Genomic DNA, 21089 nt, shown 5'->3' on the forward strand with positions numbered 1-21089 from the left:
ACTGCAAACGAAATATCTCTGCAAAAGAAATATTTCTGTAAGATCTTTTGGATTTCTCAATAAGGAAGTTGAAAAGGGCTCTTTTTTTTTCCTAAGGAAGGACCTCCAAAACTATTTCTTATTTGATGAATAAATCTTTTATGAAATCATATGAATTGGATAAAACAACTCATTTGATCCTGTAGTGTATTTGCTTACCATATACAAATATAGCTATGTTTGGACAGAAGGTAATTCAATTGTTAATGAAATGCTTGTTCACTTTTTCAAAATAACAAACCCTATTCTGAAACCGATTGTATCTTTCTTTTTCAAACACTGTGTGTAAAATAATTCAATATGATTAACATCTTTGTTTCCGATCAGTCAGTTTCTTGTCTTTTGAAAAACATCAGTACTATGCCCAAAAATGTCATTTCAGCCCTTAAGAGTTTCAGTAATAACTTGTGTGTTAAATATACTTTTGAAACTTCTCAGGCAATGGCAGGTGGCTAAACAATCAAAATGCTCTTACCAAACAGTCGTTTTTAAGATAAAAGAATTACAGCAAAAATACTCATGGTCAGAGCCCTGCTGATGGAATGTGAAAAACCTGATAGGCTTTTGAAGAGAACCCCAGTTTGCAGGCAAACCCCTGAAAAAAATTAATGTACATGTTCCTCTGTTTTATTGGTAATTTTCATTTGAGGCAATGAAGGTCCCTAAACTATCTTGGGACATGAGGTGCCTTTTCTTTTTCTATCCCTAGTTAACACGAGACACCTTGCAGTTTCAGAGCATCTGCTTATTTCCATGCAACCTTGTCACGGGATGTTACCTCAGAGATCAGATCTCTCTGGTTTTGGCAACATTAAGTGGTATCCAGTGGTGGGATTCAAATATGTGAACAACCGGTTCTCTGTGTGGATGCCACTTCCGGAAGTCCATTTTGGGCCTGGGCAACAAAAAATTAGCTACTGGTTCTGCCGAAGTGGTGCGAACCGGCTGAATCTCACCACTGGTGGTATCCCAAATCAGCCTGGGGCAATTGTCTTTACAGGCAGAGCTCCTTTTTTCTTTTTCTTTTCTTTCTGTTTGGTAGAGTTTAAGAAGAAGAAACACTAGTAGATGTTTTAAGTTTTGTTCTGAGTTAAGCCATTGTTTTAACTGACAAAATTCATCGTATTTTTTCATTTTCTGACTTTAGCAGGATCTGCTTTTTCCTGCCTGGCTCCGCTTTTCCCCCACCGGGAGACCACCAAGAGTTTACAGGTGCTTTGCTGAGGCAGCAGCGTTGTCCACAGGTTTTAATGGGAGGTTTCTTCCCTGAGCAAACATAGGAAGGTCGTTGCTGTCTTTTCATTCATGGAAACTGGTGTTTAGAAATATCTGTCTGTTCCTCCTTCCTCTGTCAACCGCCAACGAACCCAAATTCTAACTGTCCCAACATTCAATCCTCTTTCTTCAGACCTTCTCCCTTTTCTTTCTTCAAAGGAGAAAGAATTTAGCCCTTAATTATGATCAGCCACAACACTGGCTGTGCTCTATTCTTCATTACTCAATTGCCTAAGAAATACAGGTAGTCCTTGACTTACAAAAGTTTGTTTAGGGATTGTTCAAAGTTACGATGGCACTGAAAAATGTGACTTATGACCACTTTTCACATCTATTACCTTTGCAGCCATCCCCACGATCAGCCTGGCAAGTGGTTCATATTTATGTCCATTGTTGTGTCCAAGGTCATGTGATCACCTTTTGCAACCTTCTGACAAGCAAAACTGATGGGGAAGCCAGATTCACTTAACAACTGGGTTACTAATTTATCAACTGCAGTGATTCAGTTAACAACTGTGGCAAAAAAGGTGGTAAAATGGGGCAAAACTCACTTAACAACTCAACTTTGAGCTCAATGTGGTCGTAAGTCAAGGACTACCTGTACTGCGCCAATGTATTGTTTCAGGGCTTTGCATGCCTTACTCCAGAGTTTTATGAATTATAGGTGGTGAGCATTTCTTAGTCTTATGACAAGGGTTGGTAAATTGAGGCCTATCCCTACAGACACACACACACACACACACCATTTTTGGCAGTCTCTGAGGTTACCTTTTTAGTAGGATTGTTCCCCAAGCCAACAGCTCAGTTTTCTACATTTGAAGTAACAAATAGATGAAAACTATAGTATAAACAGTAAAACAAAGGTCAGTTTTAAAAATGTGTGCCAACTATCTCCCATAAAACCTGGAGAAATGACAACCACAAGAACAATAACAACAACAGAGAAAATCCTATTCTCACCTATTTATGTGACATGGTATTACATGATTTCCATGATGACTACAGTCCTTGCTCTCTTTCTCCCATCTTTCTTTAAGGAAAATTGAGGTTCTTCATTTGTTGCTGAACTACATCTCCCAGGATCCCTTTCCATCCTCCATTATGGGGTGAGGGCTGATAGTTCAGCAGCATCTTTAAGGCCATAAGTTCCTTGTTCCTGGTGCCCACACAGTAGAAGGAAAACAGAAAAAGGGCAAATCAAGTTCACGAGTACTGCTTGTTTGGCTTCTCTCTATGCAGTGGATGGATTGTGTTCTGATCTAAATTATGCCCTGACTAGCACAATGTGCTCTTCAGATTAAGGATGGTTATGTACCATGGCTTCTTTTCCTTCTAGCTAAACATCTAAAGTGCCCAACATTCGATATATGGGTAACAACAGTAGGAAAGCTAGTAAAAAGCACAGGTTTAAAATAGTTTAATCCTGCTTGGGTTGCTTGTGTTACCTAGCCTATTTATTTTGCAAGGAAGAGAAACTGGTCATTGTGTGAAAGAATACTCATTCTTGCCCTTCCTATCAAGTCTTCACCTTCCTCAGTTAACAACAAAATAAATGTAAGGCTTCTGCTCTTCTTCTTTTTTCCAGAGCTGTGGAAATGCCAATTCAGTGACTTTGCCAGAGACATTATTGTTCGTTTCAACTCTTGATGGGAGTTTACATGCAGTCAGCAAGAGAACAGGGTCAATTAAATGGACTTTAAAGGAAGGTGAGTAGAAGAGAGGCTAATATTGCCCTTCTCTAAATTAACTGTGGTAATTGCAAAGTTAACATATGTCGGAATCAGTTTTGTTTTTTGTTTTTAAAAAATCATATTCTGAGAAGCCTATGCATGGTTGCTTATTATTTGGTTGTGACTCTATGATTTCAATGAGACTTACAGTATTTCCAAGTTAGACATGATTAAGAGAATAAACCTAGACATGACCATTCAAAGAAACTACTGCTGAATTCAAGTGGCATGAGTACAGTGCTTGCCCAATGTACCAATTTCTCAGGCCTGTTTATCTTCAGGACTCCTAGAAAACTGTTTTTTAATAGTTGCCTTCAAAGTCTAATGTCAGATTACTTAAAAAGGTGGTAGCATAATTGTGGGCTCAGCATCTAGGATAGGCGGGGAAAGACTCATGCCATCAGAAAGCTCTTAATTAAAGTGTGGCCTAATTTTGATATGAAATTTAAGCTGTTTCCAGGCTCTGGGTGGACTTTTCCAAAACTTCAGAGTTTTCTTCCCCTTTTGCAATGACCGCATGCTATTATTCATCCTGATAAACTATACTATATATCCAGACTGGTTATTTCCCAACAAAACTGTGAGAAAAATGCCATGTGCCACAATACTTTTTTTTCCTCAGATAGAAATAGTTTTATCTGTAATGGATAGGTAGATCTGTTCTCATAAGTAAACAGACTTTTCGTACAAATAAAAGGACTGGTTAGAATAAGTTGTTAATGAGTTGCAAAATATGGAGAACCATATATTTGGCAATCCCATTCTCTCTATATGTTTTTGTGAATGGGAAATGTGTTTTAAGTGGCAGTTAGAATGTGTAGTGATCATGCAGATGCTCTAGACCAGTGGTTCTCAACCTTCCTAATGCCGCGACCCTTTAATACAGTTCCTCATGTTGTGGTGACCCCCAACCCCCCATCCAGCTGGCTGGGGAGAGGGGGCAGGAAGGCCGCTCCGCCGTCTCCGCCCAGCCTGGTTGGAGAAGCACCATTCCTCTCCCTCTTTCTCTCTTTCTCTCTCTCTTTCCTCTCTCTCTTTCTCTCTTTCTCTCTCTTTCTTTCTTCTCTTTCTCTTTCTCTTTCTCTTTCCTCTCTCTCTTTCTCTCTCTCTCTTTCTCTGTTTCCTCTCTCTGTTTCCTCTCTCTTTTCCTCTGTTTCTCTCTCTTTCCTCTCTCTCTTTCTCTCTCTCTCTTACGGCAGCATTATCGAGGGTCCCTGCCGCCCCTGGCCCAGCCTCCGCCACGTTTCCTCTCTGTTTCCTCTCCTTCCTTTCTCTTTCTCTCTCTTTCCTCTCTCTCTCTCTTTCTCTCTCTCTTTCCTCTCTCTTTTCCTCTGTTTCTCTCTCTTTCCTTTCTCTCTTTCTCTCTCTCTCTTACGGCAGCATCGTCGGGAGTCCCCACCGTCCCTGGCCCAGCCTCCGCCCCGGCCCAGCCTCCGCCACGTCCTTAGCCGAACGGGTGGAGAGGGGGAGCAGGATGGGAGGCAGCGGCTCCGGTGGCGGTGGTGGCTACTGCTGCATCGTCGGGGGTCCCAGCCACCCCCAGCCCAGCCGCCGCCCCCACAGGGACTCCGTGCTGCCCGGCCTCGTCCTCCGTCTATCGATGGAGCCGCGGTGGGGGCTGGTGCCACGTGGCCCACCAGCCCCTCCGCCAGCCCAGCTGCTCCCCCCCAGGCACCCCTCTTCCTCCCGGTGCCCGCCCAAGCTGCCTTGGGGGCAGCAGGAGGAACAAGGAGAGGAGAAGGGCGAGAAAATCGCTGCCATCACCCCAGCCGGGACTCCGCGCTGCCCAGCCTCGCCCTCCGCCCATCCGATGGAGCCGCGGTGGGGGCTGGTGCTGCACGGCCCACCAGCCCCTCTGCCAGCCCAGCTGCTCCCCCCCCAGGCACCCCTCTTGCCCCAGTGCCCGCCCGAGCCACCTTGGGGGCAGCAGGAGGAAGAATGGGAGGAGGAAGAGGAGGGCAAGGAAGCTGCCGTCAGTGCTGGGCCCCAGGAGGCGGCTCTCCTCTCCTACCTCCTTCTTCCTTCCCGGCAGCCTGGACTCCAGCGCGCCTTCCTGGCCAGCGGGTCCAATGGTCGGGCTGGCTGGGGATCGCAGGGGCTGGTCTCCCTTGGGCCGCGGCTTGCGGGAGGGCTGGCCTGCTCAGCGGAGCCTCCAGCGGGCCGCTCCCAGCAGGGATCCTGGGGCTTCCCCGGGCGGCTCCAAGGCCACGAGGCCCTGGCTGCACTTCTCCCAGGGGGTTGGGCACCCGGGCGCAGGGTCAATCAGGAGCCCTGCAGGAGGTAAGTCCACCTGAGAGAGAGAGAGAGAGCAGGGAAGTGAAAGTGCCTCTCTGTCTCTCTCTCTGCAAATGGTGGAAGAGGCCGTGCGGAGACGGATGTGGAGTGGTGTCTCGGTTCCTAAGCCCATCGGAAATATAGGCGACCCCTGTGAAAGGGTCGTTCGACCCCCAAAAGGGTCGCGACCCACAGGTTGAGAACCGCTGCTCTAGACTACAAAAACAATTGAGCTCCTATTCAAGGGATTGTCGCACAGATGAAGTTTACATTGAAGTCTACCCATGGCTGTCAGTCCATAATTGTTTGGGAATGTGAAAGGACACTTCAGTCAGCTGGATATGCGTATTGATAAATTTCATAGAAAAGAGGGATATGCATGTGTCTGAGTGAGTGGGAGGGTATAAGAGAGAAAAACCTTCTTGTTGTTGTTGTTGGCAATCCTGTTTTTATCAGTAGCCCCACGAAAAAGTGCTGCTGAGTTTTGCCCAAACCAGTCCCTTAGATTTTGAAGCAATGATGTTCTTCTTCTGCCTGGACCTCGTTTGCCTTCAATCTTTCCCTGGAGGATTATTTTATTTTATTTTATTATGGTTTTAAATGAACAACAAAAATCTAATGCTATAAATCTGACCTTCACATCTCTGCATTTCCCTAAATCTGTCCAGTGCTATTTTGCAGAGCACATGTGGGTGAGGGAGACTGTGGAGAGGAAGAAAACTACTATTCAATTGTTGAGGTCTGTTAAATGGATACAACCCTAAAGTAGAAAGTAAGGATACAATTATTCAAAAATAGGTAATACAGGTAATCCTTGGCTTATGACCAGAGTGAGGCCAAAATTTCTGTTGCTAAGCAAGGCAGTGGTTAAGTGAGTTTTGCCCTATTTATGATCTTTTTTGGCACAATTGTTAAATGAATCACTGTAGTTTTTAAGTTAGCAATATGATTGTTAAATGAATCTGGCTTCACTATTAACTATGCTTCTCAGAAGTCACAAAAGGTAATCGTATGATTCCAGGACATGCAACCATCATAAATACAAGTCAGTTGCCAAACATCCAAATTTTGATCACGTGACCATAGGGATGGTGAAATAGTTGATAAGTGTGGAAAACAGTCATAAATCACTTTTTTCAGTGCCGTTGTAACTTTGAATGGTCACTAAAGTCGAGGTCTACCTGTACTGACTTTAATGATCCTTAGTTTCAGATAAGTTAATTTGAAATTGAAGGCTATGTAAAACTGTGTATTGTAATTTGCACATTACTTCTCATCTGGAAATACATTATATTTTAAGTCATTTTTTTCCAATACAAATTCATTATAAGGCTAATGCACCACAACCAAAATTTTCTTCATTAACATTTATGGCTTTAAAAAAAACCACCCAAAATTGCCAGCTTATAAATAGGATAGGAGTATGGCTGTTCCAGATATTTTTATCCTTCCAGTTCCTTGCCATCAACCTTGTGTACCTGCTCTTAAGGCATGAGAATTAAAGTTTAAAGCATTTGATACAGGCATTATAGAAATATTTATTAGCACAGTCTCAGTGTACTGCTAAAAACTATTTAATAATTTTGAGTATCAAGCTGCTCTATTGAGTATTGATAAGTGAACTAGCATACTCTTGTTTACAAAGCCAAAATAAATAATCATGCTGTCATCTCTTCTTCCAGAAGTAATTCTCCTGGAAATAGCTGGATTTGTAAGATAATAACGGAAATAGCTTAATTTGTTAGATAGTATATTACTTACTGATCTGCTTACTATACAGTGATGTAATTTGGATATTCCTGGTTTTAATTCTGTGCTGATAAAGGATAAGAAGCTAGAGATTCCACTGAGAAAACCTCTTGAACTTATTGTTAACAAGGATACTAAACGCGCATTGCAATTTGCAATATCTTGAAGAGGTAGAAAATTGCTGCTAATTTGACTTTTTGCATATGGATATGGGACTTTTTGCCTCTTGTGCCAAAATAACGTAATTAGCTTTGAGCTGAGGAAAGGTGAGCATGAGTGACCTTGAGACAATAGTAAGCATCTTACATCAAGGGCAGTAAGAGTTTGGAAGTGAAATTCCCCCTCTCCCCCCCCCCCCAAGCTTTTGTAAGATCTGAAGCATTTGCCAAAATGAGGAAAACACTCTCTCCCCTTTTGTCCATGTGTGGTAATGTCACAGTGCACTTTCAAAAAAGGGCAGAGTTTATTATGTAGTGTTCATTGTTTGCCTCACACCACCCCAGCCTGGTAGCCCACTGGGCTCCAAGCAGTCTTCCAGAAAACCTGAAGGCACAGAGAAAGGTTTGAAAGAAACAACTAGACACAGTGCTTGCAACAAGAACAGATGAAACAACAGCAGTAGACACCTTCAATAGTGGTCTGTGAGAATGTCTTTGAAAGAGGAGAGTAGGAGGAACCACAGAGTCAGATAAGAGGCAGATAAGAGGCAGCTTAGCCGCAGAAGCAATGGGGGCATGGCCAACCCCTCAGAGGGATCATCCCTAGTTTCTTGAGCTGCAAAGGTGGAGAGATGGAGAGATAGTCCTCGACTTGTCACCACAATTGAGCCCCAAATTTCTGTTGTTAAGTAAGACATTTATGTGAGTTTTGCCCCATTTTACGACCTTTCTTGCCTCAGTTTTTCCCAGTGAATCACTGAAGTCGTTAAGCTAGTCATCCAGCTGTTAAGTGAATCTGCCTTCCCCATTGACTTTGCTTGTCAGAAGGTCACAAAATGGGATCACATGACCTCGAGCTACTGCAACCGTCATAAATGTGAACCAGTTGCCAAGCATCTGAATTTTTGATCACACGATCATGGGGATGCTGCAAAGGTGGTAACTGTGAAAACTTTTTTCAGTGCCGTTGTAGCGGTTCACTAAATGAACTGTTACAAGCCGAGGACTACCTGTACATTCAGACTTGCGAGATTGTGTTACTGTAACTTTACAATAAAGGCAGTGCTAGGACTCATGGTTGGTGCTTCTTATCTGGATTACCTCTAAGGCAGGGGTAGGCAACCTTGGCTCTTTTATGACTCGTGGACTTCAACTCCCAGAATTCCTGAGCCAGCATGGCTCAGCTTGGAAACCTCTCCCTTTCCCCTCAGCATGGCTGGCTCAGGAATTCTGGGAGTTGAAGTCCACGAGTCATAAAAGAGCCAAGGTTGCCTACCCCTGCTCTAAGGGCTGACACCTTCCTCTTTCAGTGTAAATTTGGAGGAGGAAATCTCAGTGGGGGAAGGAAAAGTGGGGAGAGGGCTGTCTATGTAGCCCTTGCAGCAGAGAAAATGCTGCCTCTTGCTTGTTCCCCATCCAGGAGGTTGCTACTTTGGGGCTGGGAAAAAGCAGCACAGGAAGGAATGCAAGGGCCATTTTTTTCCCAACCCAAAACAAGCTGTCACAGCACAGGAAATAACACATGTTACTTTCTGGCCCAGCACCAACCACCAGTCTCTCTGGAGAAGTGTGGTAAGATAGATGGAAACAGGGAAGCACATTGACATGCATACAGAGGAACCATTAGTTTCAAAGCAAATGTATTGCAAAATGTCTTTTTGATTGATCAGAACTGTTCCGACTGGATAATCCAGTTTTATTAAAAATGTTTTTGCATTTGAAGTATCCTTTTAGATCCGTATCTGAACACAGCCTTCTCAATTGAAGCATTCTAAGATACTTAATGCTTATTTGTTTGGCTCCATACAAGAAAACCACATTTTTGTGCCTGAAAAAAACCTTGATGGGGTAATTATGCTAAAACTCCTTTTAAAATCATTGCTGGCTTAATATGACATCTCTTGATTGAGAACATAGCATGAAGTAAGCTTGCTTCTGACATTTAATGCAAAACTATGAGATATCTTTGATCGTAGCAATTCTGGTAAAAGCCTAATTAAATCTTTTTTCATCTATACCTGGATCAAAATGGATTTTGAACCAATTTTTATTTTCTTACCTGAATCTGTTATCGTTCATGAAGAAAAATCTTTAAGATTGGCTATCTATTTATTTACATAAGAAACATATGTAAATATTGTTCATATTATTGGAAGTTGTTGCGAGAGTGTTCTGAGTTTAATATGATTATAGACTAATCACACACACACACACAAACACAAACACACACACTCAAATTTATTCTGTATTCCATCTATACGCTTCTGATTCAAATTTCAAATATAAATTTTAGAAGAAAACAAGAAGCTCATAATTAATAATTTGACCAAATCTGTTTAAGAAAAGCAGTACTGAAAAGGGATCCATACTTCTATGCAGTGCTTTTTTTCTAAAAAAAAAAAAAAAAAAAAAAAAAGGTGCCGGAACTCACACACGTCATACAACCCACCTTGCCTACCCTACAAGGTTCCATCCAAAAAAGGTGCCGGAACTCCGTTCTGGGCGTTCTATGAGAAAAAAAGCCCTGCTTCTATGTCATCTCTGAAGCCTCTAATTCAAAAATTTGTTCACTATAGTTTCACTGCTAAGGCTACTCATCTCAATCATTCAAATATTTTATATTACAATATGGTTAATTTAACATACGAATGCTCTAATCCAGTGGTTCTCAACCTGTGGGTCGGGACCCCATTTGGGGTCGATCGACCATTTCACGGGGGTTGCCAAGCAAGGCTGTCCGCCATTTTTCCCCCCTTTTCCGGCGGGTGCCTTACCTCCCTTGGGCTGGGCCAGCTGGTGGTTGGCCTGCTCCGTCTCTGCCGCTTGCCAGCTACACCTCGGCCGGCGCAGGGGGCGGAACCACGCATGCGCGGCGCTCCCGGGCAGGGAAAGTCCTCGACTTACGACCGGTTGGGTAGTCCTCGACTTACGACCGGTTTAGTCCTTGACTTACGACCGGTTTAGTCCTCGACTTACGACCGGTTGGGGTCGCGGCATTAAAAAGGTTGAGAACCACTGCTCTAATCAGAAATGGTTTCCTAAGTAACATATGAAATCTCATAAAAACCTTCCTAAGCAATGATATATAAAGTTGTAGATGGAAAATAATTTAATAATAATAATTATATAATTAAAAATACCATCCTCATTTCTTACCAGAGCATCAGATAAAGACTTTTATTATGCAATTGCCATGCTTCAGATTATCCATTTTTGAAGAGATCCAGACAATCTAGTTATTATTTTTAAGTTTTTAAAACAAGAAGAGAGAACAAATTATATGTTAATCTGCATAGTATCTTTTGATTGGCATAATCAATCTGAGTCTTAAAAAACAAAACTTAAGGGGAATACAACAATACTCAGATACCAATTCTTAACACCATACAATCTTAAACTTTACCTCTGCCACAATTTAGAGGAGCAGCTCTGTATTACTGTCGTTGGAGAGACAAAGCTTGATGGATTTTGTTTCTGAAGAAGACTGATCACGATCTTCACTCAAGAATCTTAGATATATAAAGCTACGCTTTTGTTTATTTTATAAAAGTTATGAATTGTAACTCTATAATTCAAGAACCCTCCTCCACTCATAACAGACCATAGGGAGAAATAAATATTGAATGTAATGTTTTCTAATTGATCTATTGAACAATAATTCCCAACATTTAATCCTATTCTGCTCTGGTGTGACCAAGGATCAAAGATGGAGCTATGCAGGTAAAATGGATTTATTGATATATATGGCTCTGTGTGTGTGTGTGTGTGTGTGTACTGTTCTAGGTCTAACTGACAGATTAAAAATTAACAAGTTACTTTGTCCAGATGGCATACGCCCAGGAGTTTTTAAAGAACTCAAAGGTACAGTTGTTGATTTTCCAGCTGATATGCAACTTATTATTAAAATCATGTAAGGTCAATTAAAAAAAGAGATCCATTGGGCAGGAGAGCTGCCTGGAAATTAAAGACATGGTAGCTTAAATTCAGTCCCAGAAAACATTGTGGAAAGCAACATCTAAATTAGAATAATTAAAAATATAAAAGAACAGATTCTGTGGAAGAATCCATGTCATTTTCATTAAGAAAATTTATGCCTCATTAACTTTTTAGAAGTCTTTGCCCAACAAATTCTAATAATTTGCAGTACTTCAGAGTCATTGCCAATAAAGTACTCGGAGCAATCCCATAGTATCAGTCTGCACTTTCTTAAGTCTGCTGGATCTTTTTTCAGGATTGTGTGGCTACTACACTGTCCAAGGAAAGTATATCTTTGGTTTAAGGAGGCATAGACAAATGCCAAGTTTGTGCATGCACATGCTCTCAAGTACCTTTTTGCTCTATTTTCTGGTCCACATATTCCGAATACAGCATTTAGAAGACTGAAGATCTGCTCAGGGCAATATTTAACTATCCTGCAAAAGATAGTGTGTAAATTAGTTCTCAGACTGGTAAAAGGGAGCATCAGTTATCAAAGCAATGACCCAATGCAGGCTTCCCCAGCTTTAGAAAAAGGGCAGCCCATCCTCCCCTCCAGCCTCTCTATCAAAAGAACCAATACAAAACTGTCAAGAATTTTGCTGCCATAAGTGACTGTATAGAAATACCTCATTTTAAAGTAAAGGACTTCCTGGAATTCTTATAGATTCATCCTTCTAGTAAATTCCTCCAGCTCTGTGTGGAGGGAAACCAGACAGATAAGTAGACAGTGGAGAAACTACAGTTAATTGAGTAATAATAATCACAAAATACAAACAGTTTACATCTTCAAATCAACCTTTATTGTCAAAGTACAACATGTGTACAATGAGATTGGCTGAGCCCCCAACACAACTCACAGTGACAACAAACACACCATCTTATCGCACCATGTGAACTTATTGCACAACGCGCCGGCCCCGCAAGTCTATCATACATGGAGTTATTTCCCATTCAAGAATCTGACAGCCCATGGGTAGAAACTGTTCTTCAGCCTGTTAGTGCGGTTGGCCATGCTTCTATATCTCCTACCCTATGGTAGGAGAGTAAAGAAGTGCTGACCAGGCTGTGAGTCGGCCCTGAGGATTTTCCTCACTCTTCTAAGGCAGCGGGCCCTAGCGATGTCGTCTAGTGATATCAGGGGACAGCCCACGATGTTTTATGCTGTGCTCACCACCCTCTGTAGTGTCTTTCTATCCGCGGCTGTCAAGCCAGGATACCACACCATAATGCAATGTGAGAGGACGCTTTCTACACTGGACCGGTAAAAGAAGGTCATCAGTCGTCGTTCCACTTTGTTCTTTCGCAAGACCCTAAGGAAGTGGAGTCTCTGTTGGGCCTTTCTGGCCACCTGGGTTATTAAGCAACACCTGTCTATCCCAGGTCCTTGGGAAGGACTTCTTAGATAAACAAAAATGACAAATCCAATCTAAACATTGGGGTGACTGCGGCCAAGCATAATAACAAACTATGTAAAACCCTATTGCTTGTTGCCATCAATTTGTCTAATCTTTCAGAAAGGAATTGAAAACAAAATATGAAGTGCCACTTTGAGGTCTGGATATCGCAGTCAGCTGAAATCACCCTTCTCAGGAAGGATATTATAAGAATCAGCCAAAATGGTTTGCCCAGTTTGAGGAATAACTAACATTTGGAACTGGGTTGAGTTGAGAAAAGCAATAACAATAAGGACCAGGATTGCCGTTAGTATAACTATGACAGGTTTGGAAAAAAATCTCCAAAAAAATCATTGTCCATTTTCTTTCTTCTTCAATAATATTAGAACTCATGCCCTACTTAGTTATAGGTTTAGGGAAGCTTTAAGTATATCTTCACAAGGGATACATTAATATTGAGAGTTTATTGCTAGGAATCATAGATATGAAATTAGACAATGTGTAGGTTTATAGGATTAGGTTTTTCCCTGCTTATTACCAATGACAGTTAAATATTTTAAAGCAATAGAGTTTTGAAAATAAGTTACATTCAACCAAACAGGAAGAGAAGGCTGCTGAGCTTATGATGGATAATGATTACAATTAGACATTTCCTAGAGCAGCAGTTTACCTCTTGTCAGAAAAATATTGCTGGGCCAGAGAGCTCCTTGTGAAAGCCAGTTTGGTGTAGTGGTCTAGGGGCACTGGGATAGAAACCGAAAGACCCTACTTGGAAACCGCTTCTGGACATTTTGCTCAAAACCGAAAAAAATAAAACTTTGATTTTAAATGTTGGTGATTGAAATGGTTTTGCTATTATAGAAATGGCTTGAAATGTTATGAATTGAGGGGAGAGGTTTGATATTTTACTGCACTATAAAAAGTCGGAAGTCCCCACTCTTTTTTTTCCTTAGCACTTTTCTCTTTTTTTTCTTTTTTCTGTATTTTTATTTTATACCGAAATTTAATTTGAAATGTATAATAATATGGTAGTAAAAAACAGGATACTATGAGTTCTAGACCTGCCTACGGCACAAAACTAGCTGGGTGACTTTGGGCCAGTCACTTTCAGCTCTAGGAAGGAGGCAGTGGCAAACCACTTCTGAAAATCTTTGCCAATAAAACTGTGGGAATTAGTCTAATCTAAGCAGTCACCAGGAGTCAAAAAACCGATTCAAAGGTACATACACATTCTCTCTCTCTCTCTCTCTCTCTCTCTCTCTCTCTCTCTCTTCCTCTTTCTCTCTCTTTCTCTCTCATTCTCTCTCTTTCTGTCTTTCTATCTCTCTCATTCTTTCTCTCTCTCTCTCTCTCTCTCTCTCTCTCTCTCTCAAAACATGTCTTATTTACAGAGGTTCCTTTGAATGAACATTGTTATTTACTTTTCTATGTAATATTGATCTCTCATTCTCTCTCTCTTTCTCTTTCTTTCTCTCTTTCTCTTTCTCTCTATCTCATTCTCTTTCTCTCTTTCTCTTTCTGTCTTTCTCTCTCTCTCTCTCTCTCTCATTCTCTCAAAACATGTCTTATTTACAGAGGTTCCTTTGAATGAACATTGTTATTTACTTTTCTATGTAATATTGATTGTTTGAAGTATCTAGCTGCTGACTGAATTGACAGAAAGATGACAATGAATACAGGCTGGGAGATGGTTTTGTTATGGAAAAGAATACTGCCTTTATTACTTAACAGAATCATAAGAGCAAAATATGATAATTGGATAGCAATTTTCTAAAATATTTAAGAAAAATAGCAGGGATAGAGTGAGAATATTAGCAGTGATCCTTACTTTATAACCTTTTAAAAGGTAGCAATGATTAGCAATGACAAAATTGGATGCACTATAAAAATTAAGCCATGTTTTACAAGATCTGCCACAGTGAAAAAGCAGTTAAATCTTTCCCCATAGTACTCTTTGAAAAACCTGAAATGCAACAGTAGTTTAAGAAAGTATTCTCTTTCACCCAAACCCTAGGGAATAACAAATAGAAAGGGAACATGCTTATAAAGTTTTTTTGGCTCCGATATGACTGTTGTTGACCTATAAAATCCCGGCTGTCAAACAGGTTTTACCATGGGTACATGTGAATCTGACAACTTGGGTTTTTTCCCTGCTCAGTAAAGTTATTATGGCTCTTTGTGTGGCTGTTACAAAATAATAACAAAACTAGCCTGCCAATGATTGAACAGCTGGTTGCTGGATTTCTTTTCATGTGCATAAGCAAATTCGCAAGTGTACAGTAGACAGCTGAAATAGTGGCCTTTTGACCATGGTGCGGTGTACACCCTGAAACCTTACTAAATTGGGAGATAGCTCTTTCTAACTTAATTTGGAAATTAGTTGGGTCAAGTACTTAAACTCAAACTCAACAAATTGTCATATTCACAAATGTACAAATATATAGTCTCTTATTCCCAGCAGTTACGCAAGTTTTTCAACTTGGTCAATTCTTCCTGAACAAAATGGAAACAAGGAACTCAGGCATCTGAATAATATCTATGAAACCTGGAAGTCTGGTATGGCTGAGTTTGTTTACCAGACTGCAGCTTTCTTTGTGTGTTGGGCTTCTCTTCAGTTTTGTAGGGATCTCATTAAAGAGGAAATGCAAAAATGATATATTATACAAAATAGTGCATTATATTACTCAGAGGCGTGATGGCTCAGCAGTTGAAGATGCTGAGCTTCTCAGCTGGAAAGCTGACAGCCCAGGTTTGAGACCCAAGTGCTATGCGACAGGGTGAGCTCCTGTTACTTGCCCCAGTTCCTGCCCACTTAGCAGTTTGAAAGCATACAAATACAAGTAGATAAATAAGTACCACTTCAATGGGAAAGTAATAGCTAAGAAACAGAGATGAGCATTGCCCCCTAGACTCAGACATGATTGGACAGGGGAAACTTTAACCTTTACCTTTATTATTCAGTGATCCATTTGTTTGTTTTCTTGACTATCCATGGGATTCTGAGTCTTCTTCAATACTAAAATTCAAAAGCATCAATACTTTTTTTCTATCCTGCTTCTTAAAAGTCCAACTTTCACTTCCATAAAGTGTCACAGAGAAAACCACTTCCTCCATGATTCTGAATTTTGTAGATATAAACACATACTGACATCTAAACAGTATTCCCCGGGCCTTCACTACTACTCTTCCAAGTGCTAATGTATTTCTTGACTGCTGCTCCTTGACTTTTACCAGCAGACCTTGGAGATCCTTTTTAGCTGTTAGAGTAGTGCACAGTGTAACACCGGTTATTCATGTTTTCTTCCTTCAGTTTTAAAACCACACTCAACTTCTTCCAGTCCAGCTTCCCTCAATATATATTCCATATAAAGTTTGAATAAATAAGAAGGAAAGTATACAACCTCATCTCACTCATTTGCCAACCTGGAGCTATTCTGTTTCACCATGCTCTGGCTGAACTGTGGCTTCCTGACATATATGTAGTTTTCATATGAGGACAATGTGAAGTTATGGGTTTCTCATTTTTCTAAGCACATTCCACAACTTGGTCAACACAAAGGCTTTTCTAAAATCAGTGAAGCATGTGCTGACTTCTTTTTGGCATTCTTTGGCATTCTTAATTATCCAGCATATATCAGCAATATAGTGTTTGTTAACATCCAGCTCAAGAATCCAAATAAAACTCCTGGTTCATTCCGTTTCCGAAAATCTTACTGTTTATTGAATACACTGTATGGTTTTGTCAAAGCAAAACTAACTCTGAGGTTCCAACACCAATTCATAGACTTAAACAATAATTTTTGCAGTCAAACCCCCAATGTCTTACATAGTTCATATCAACAATTTCACTTTGTTATGGGAACCGTCTGCTTCAAATCCACACCTGTTCTGTGTCCTTGACAAGGCTTCAGGCTCTCACGGTCTTCAGCTGAATTGAAGAGGTTTTGTTTCTCCATTTAACCCACTTGAAAGTAACATCTCACAAACACCCCTTAATCTAAAAGCAAGATGAAACGCAGAGGCTTGTAGCTGCCAATGTTTCATCCTTGACAGTGTTCTTCAGTCTAGCTTCTCCCTTTTCATATAGGGCTCTAATCTGCATTGGATGGCCCTAAGTATTGTTTTGCTATAATTTGTACACACTGTTAAATCTCCTTTTTTTGTTATTAGAAAAACTTCAAGACCAGATGATTTTTCTCTGATACTATCTTCCAGGAAATGTTCATTAAACCATTAAATCAGGTAATGAATAAGATACAATAACATCAAGTTCTTCCTTTTTCACATTTTATTTCCTTGATTTACAAAAAAGGTCATAATCCCTCTGTGCCCAGAAATATATACGCCTATTTCTCTCTATTGACTTTTGCAGCAATACTTACGAAGAGATTAACTAATCTTTTAAGTAACAAATGCAATCTGATACATGAGGGTTAATATACCGGTAATACATTATGTGAGGGAAATGAGAAATAGGACATGAATGAATGAATGAATGAATGAATGAATGTATCTTTTGAATGCTACTGATAAACCAGAGAAAGAAGGAAGCAGCTATGATCTTTGTTATTGTGGAAAAAGCCTTTGATAATTTGGAATGGTTTTTCATATTTATAGCTCTGAAGAAGATGAACCGAGACTCATTTTTCCCATAAGTACAGACCATTGAAAAAAACAAAACACTAAGGCAATGATAAATAAAATTTTAGGAATGAAGCTGGCAAGTCAAGAACATTAATTAAAATTATATGCAGGTTATACTGCAGTTAGTCATCCAAGGGATTCTCTGATACTGGGAACGGAATACATATAAGGTGATATCAGGATATCAAATTAATAAAAATGATTACATTGGAATTTCTCTGAAACAAATGCAATATTTGCCATAAATGACAGGGTTTAATACCACTATTAAAAATTAGATAACCGGGAATTTATTTAACAAAAAACAATGCATTTTATTTAAGAACAATTATTGCATTCAAAAACATAGTATGAAATGTTTTTAAGATGAAGACAACTAAAACTGATTAGAAGAGCAACAGTAAAAAATGAATGTACTTCAAATTATTCCAATGGGAACTGAAGACAATGTATTAAATTGAGTGGTCAAATGAAAGGCCAGGGTTTAGGTTTATGATTTTTAAGAAATGGAATATTGGCAAAACCAAATTTCAACCTATAATTATTATTAATAAAAGTTTTAAAAACACATTTTTCTTTTTTTTTTAAGTTTTATTGATAATACTTAATAGGGTTATGCATTTTATAGCTGGGCTCTCTGGCCTCAAGGTTGTCATAAAGGTTTGATTGATTGAAATTTCAACCTGTGTTATCAAGCTAGGTGTACCACTTTATTGAAGGAGCAGGACTCCCAGATGGTGTTTGGCTCAATAAAGACAGAAGCGCTCAACTTATTTGATCATAAACAAAGTAGTAAAAGTACGGAGTGAAGAAAAAAAAATCAATCCAGACTATCTTCCTTTGCTTCAGTAATATTATTTTCATTTGGGTGAATTCACTGTACCCCAGAAATGATCAGTGTGGAAAAAAGTGCCCATACTGCAAGAGATTAATAAAACAAAGGGGAAATCTTTTGAGGTTCTTTCTTCAGAATGGTCAGAATCACCTTACTGATTCCTGTGACTTCAAATAAGCAACATAGTTAAAAAGGAATTACAAAAATAAGATGAAATACTGAGACTTGACTGAATTTGACAAACTTCCAACATGGCCTGGGGCTTATTTATAAGTTGTTAGTGCTGTATAACTCAGAATCCAAACACGTTAAAGATAATATGATTAAATGGATGAAGTATTTAAAGAGGACAATCAATATGCAGCAATGGAAAACAAATATTAAAGTTACTGTGAAAGTTGCACAAGTAGTACAAGATCTTTTACCTCCAGTATTGTCTACTAAAATATATTAATTCATTTACTTTAATAATTTGGAAATGCACTAATTAGATCAGGTTTTTTTCATGCTTGTTAGTAATGTTGTAAAGCTCAACAATTTTGGAAGATGATGTATTGTGGAATGAAACAAATGTTAAAAGTTGAATTATCTTTCTAGGCAGCTGTTTTTCTATCAAATATTACTAAGCTTTATATTCCCATAAGTAAGGTATACTAGGCTCATTCTGAATATGTTAACAGTGGCTAGGATGCTTTATGCATTTTATTATAAAACATAAAAAAGGATGGCTAACTATATTGTGCTCTCATATTTGAAGAACAAGTCTAATGGAGAATTTAATTCAACTTCTAAACTATGGATTATAATTGTTCATATGGCCTGTATTACATCTGAAGTTAGATATCTTAATATATCAATTCCTGTTTGATTCATTAAATAAGCATTCTTAGTTGAGGTGGAAATCTTTGTTGATCCTTAATTCTGATTTATAATTCATATTATAGCAGCTACTGTTTTAATTATTGAGTATCAATTTGACTTCAATAATGTTCTGAAGTCTTCGATTGATAAAAGATTTTTCAATACGCAGCGCTAATTTAAGATACGTTGAATTTTTTCTTTTTATATTGCTCATAAGTCTCTTTTTTCCTTCCTGGTTTTTCCCCCTTCTTTTCTTCTTGATTCCATGCCTTTTAAATAAATAAATGAAAAAAAGAAATAAAAAGAGAATGGCAGAGTGCAAAGACAAAGAGGATAATATCTCCTGGGGGATGATAACATCAAATGAAGAGGGAAAACACTCTCTTTCTACCAAACACTGAATTCTATTCAGGTCAGAGTTCAGAGGGACTGAGATGGAGTTTTCTGCCAGATTGTTTCGGATTCCTCCATTTTGTTGAAGGTTTCACTAGCTTCCATGTGAACACTTGTCTCTAACATCTGTATGCTGTTTATTCGTAAGACTTTTGATGACTTACAACAGTGGTTCTCAACCTGTGGGTCAGGACCCCATTTGGGGTCGATCGACCATTTCATGGGGGTCGCCAAGCAAGGCTGTCCGCCATTTTTTTGTCCGCCATTTTTTCCCCCTTTTCCGGCGGGTGCCTTACCTCCCTTGGGCTGGGCCAGCTGGTGGTCGGCCTGCTCCGTCTCTGCCGCTTGCCAGCTACGCCTCAGCCAGCGCAGGGGCGGAACCACGCATGCGCGGCGCTCCCGGGCAGGGAAAGTCCTCGACTTATGACCAGTTGGGTAGTCCTCGACTTACGACCTGTTTAGTCCTCGACTTGCGACCGGTTTAGTCCTTGACTTACGACCGGTTGGGGTCGCGGCATTAAAAAGGTTGAGAACCACTGCCTTACAACATACATATATTGAAACATCCATTAAAAAAAAACATTCCAACATTAAATCACAATCTATTGAGGCACTCAGTTAAAGTCTCTGAATGCTCTGTGTAAGAAAACAACGTTCACCAGTTTTCCTGAAGGACAGACGGTGAGATCCAGCATGAATATTGGGAGCCAGCAGTTTCCAAGTAAAGGACATGCCAATAAGAATGTCTCTTTCTCGGTCTCTGCATGAATGTAGAACTGGCCTTGGGAAAAGGCCATTAAAAGGAAAAACAGCAACGCAGCCCTAAGAAAATAGAAAGCACAAGAAAGAAATTTTTAAAAACCCTGCCCTCCTTGATTTTGTTTGATATAAGATAAGGCAGACTGAATTTCTAAGTACCGTAGCTTTCAAGGTTCTGTTGTCCTACAGTGTTCAAGAGCATTCCTAGAATCCAAGTTGCTTCTGTTTCTTGACCTGGTTTACCTCAAAGAGCTAACATGGCTTACTGGTCACAAGTAGGCCTCCATTGTATCCTCCCCCAGCCTGATTCCTTTGGGACAACCAATATTATCTGGAGAAGGTGGTCCCAGGAGTGACAATACAGTACTCAAGCATTGAATGGTTTATGTGTTTTAAAAACATAAAATGGCAATAAAAAAAAGAAACCTTCAACTTACTTGAGAGACACACCTCAGAATTTAAATTTGTATTATTTTATACACAGACAAATTAATCTGGAAGTGCGCATGGAAATGGACAGGGACTCTTCAGAAATCTTTTTATGTAATTAAACTATCAGACCATGCTAGAAAACGCATACCATCAAAACCTAGGACTTCCTGCTGCTGGTCCAGTATTGAGGAATATGTGAAAGTTTGGCTATCCTCGGTAATTGATATGGAATTTATCCTGTGTGGAAGAAACTTGGCAATTTTTGTAGGGCAGCACAAAGAAATGGTGGAAAATAAATATATATTGAGGTCCTTTGGCACATTGGGTGCATGAGTATTCTATTTATTCAATTTATTTGATCAGGAAAAAATGGAAGAGGAGTAGGACTCAGTTTATATTGGTGCCTCTGTAATGAAGGAGAGAAATTTGTAATTTTAGTATTTTAGTGAATGTATAAAACTATGGCTTTCTGATTATTACTGCAATTTATATGGTTCTCAATTATTAAAAGGCTCTGAGCTGGTTAAAGTGTTTGATAGATAGATAGATAGATAGATAGATAGATAGA

At 39.7% G+C, this 21089-nt stretch overlaps 1 protein-coding gene across 1 annotated transcript in view; it reads left to right on the plus strand.

The window, feature by feature from the left end:
* Positions 1–215: 215 nt before the first annotated feature.
* ERN1 (endoplasmic reticulum to nucleus signaling 1) overlaps positions 216–21089 on the plus strand; it is a 55915-nt gene continuing 35041 nt past the window's right edge. The window contains exons 1-2 of the mRNA XM_029283536.1: positions 216–230; positions 2900–3020. Coding sequence (XP_029139369.1) covers positions 216–230; positions 2900–3020 — 136 coding nt within the window. The remainder of the gene's footprint in view (positions 231–2899; positions 3021–21089) is intronic.

Source organism: Protobothrops mucrosquamatus, unplaced genomic scaffold (genome assembly GCF_001527695.2).
Source record: "Protobothrops mucrosquamatus isolate PMUCROS unplaced genomic scaffold, P.Mucros_1.0 scaffold124, whole genome shotgun sequence".
Lineage (NCBI taxonomy): Eukaryota > Metazoa > Chordata > Lepidosauria > Squamata > Viperidae > Protobothrops > Protobothrops mucrosquamatus.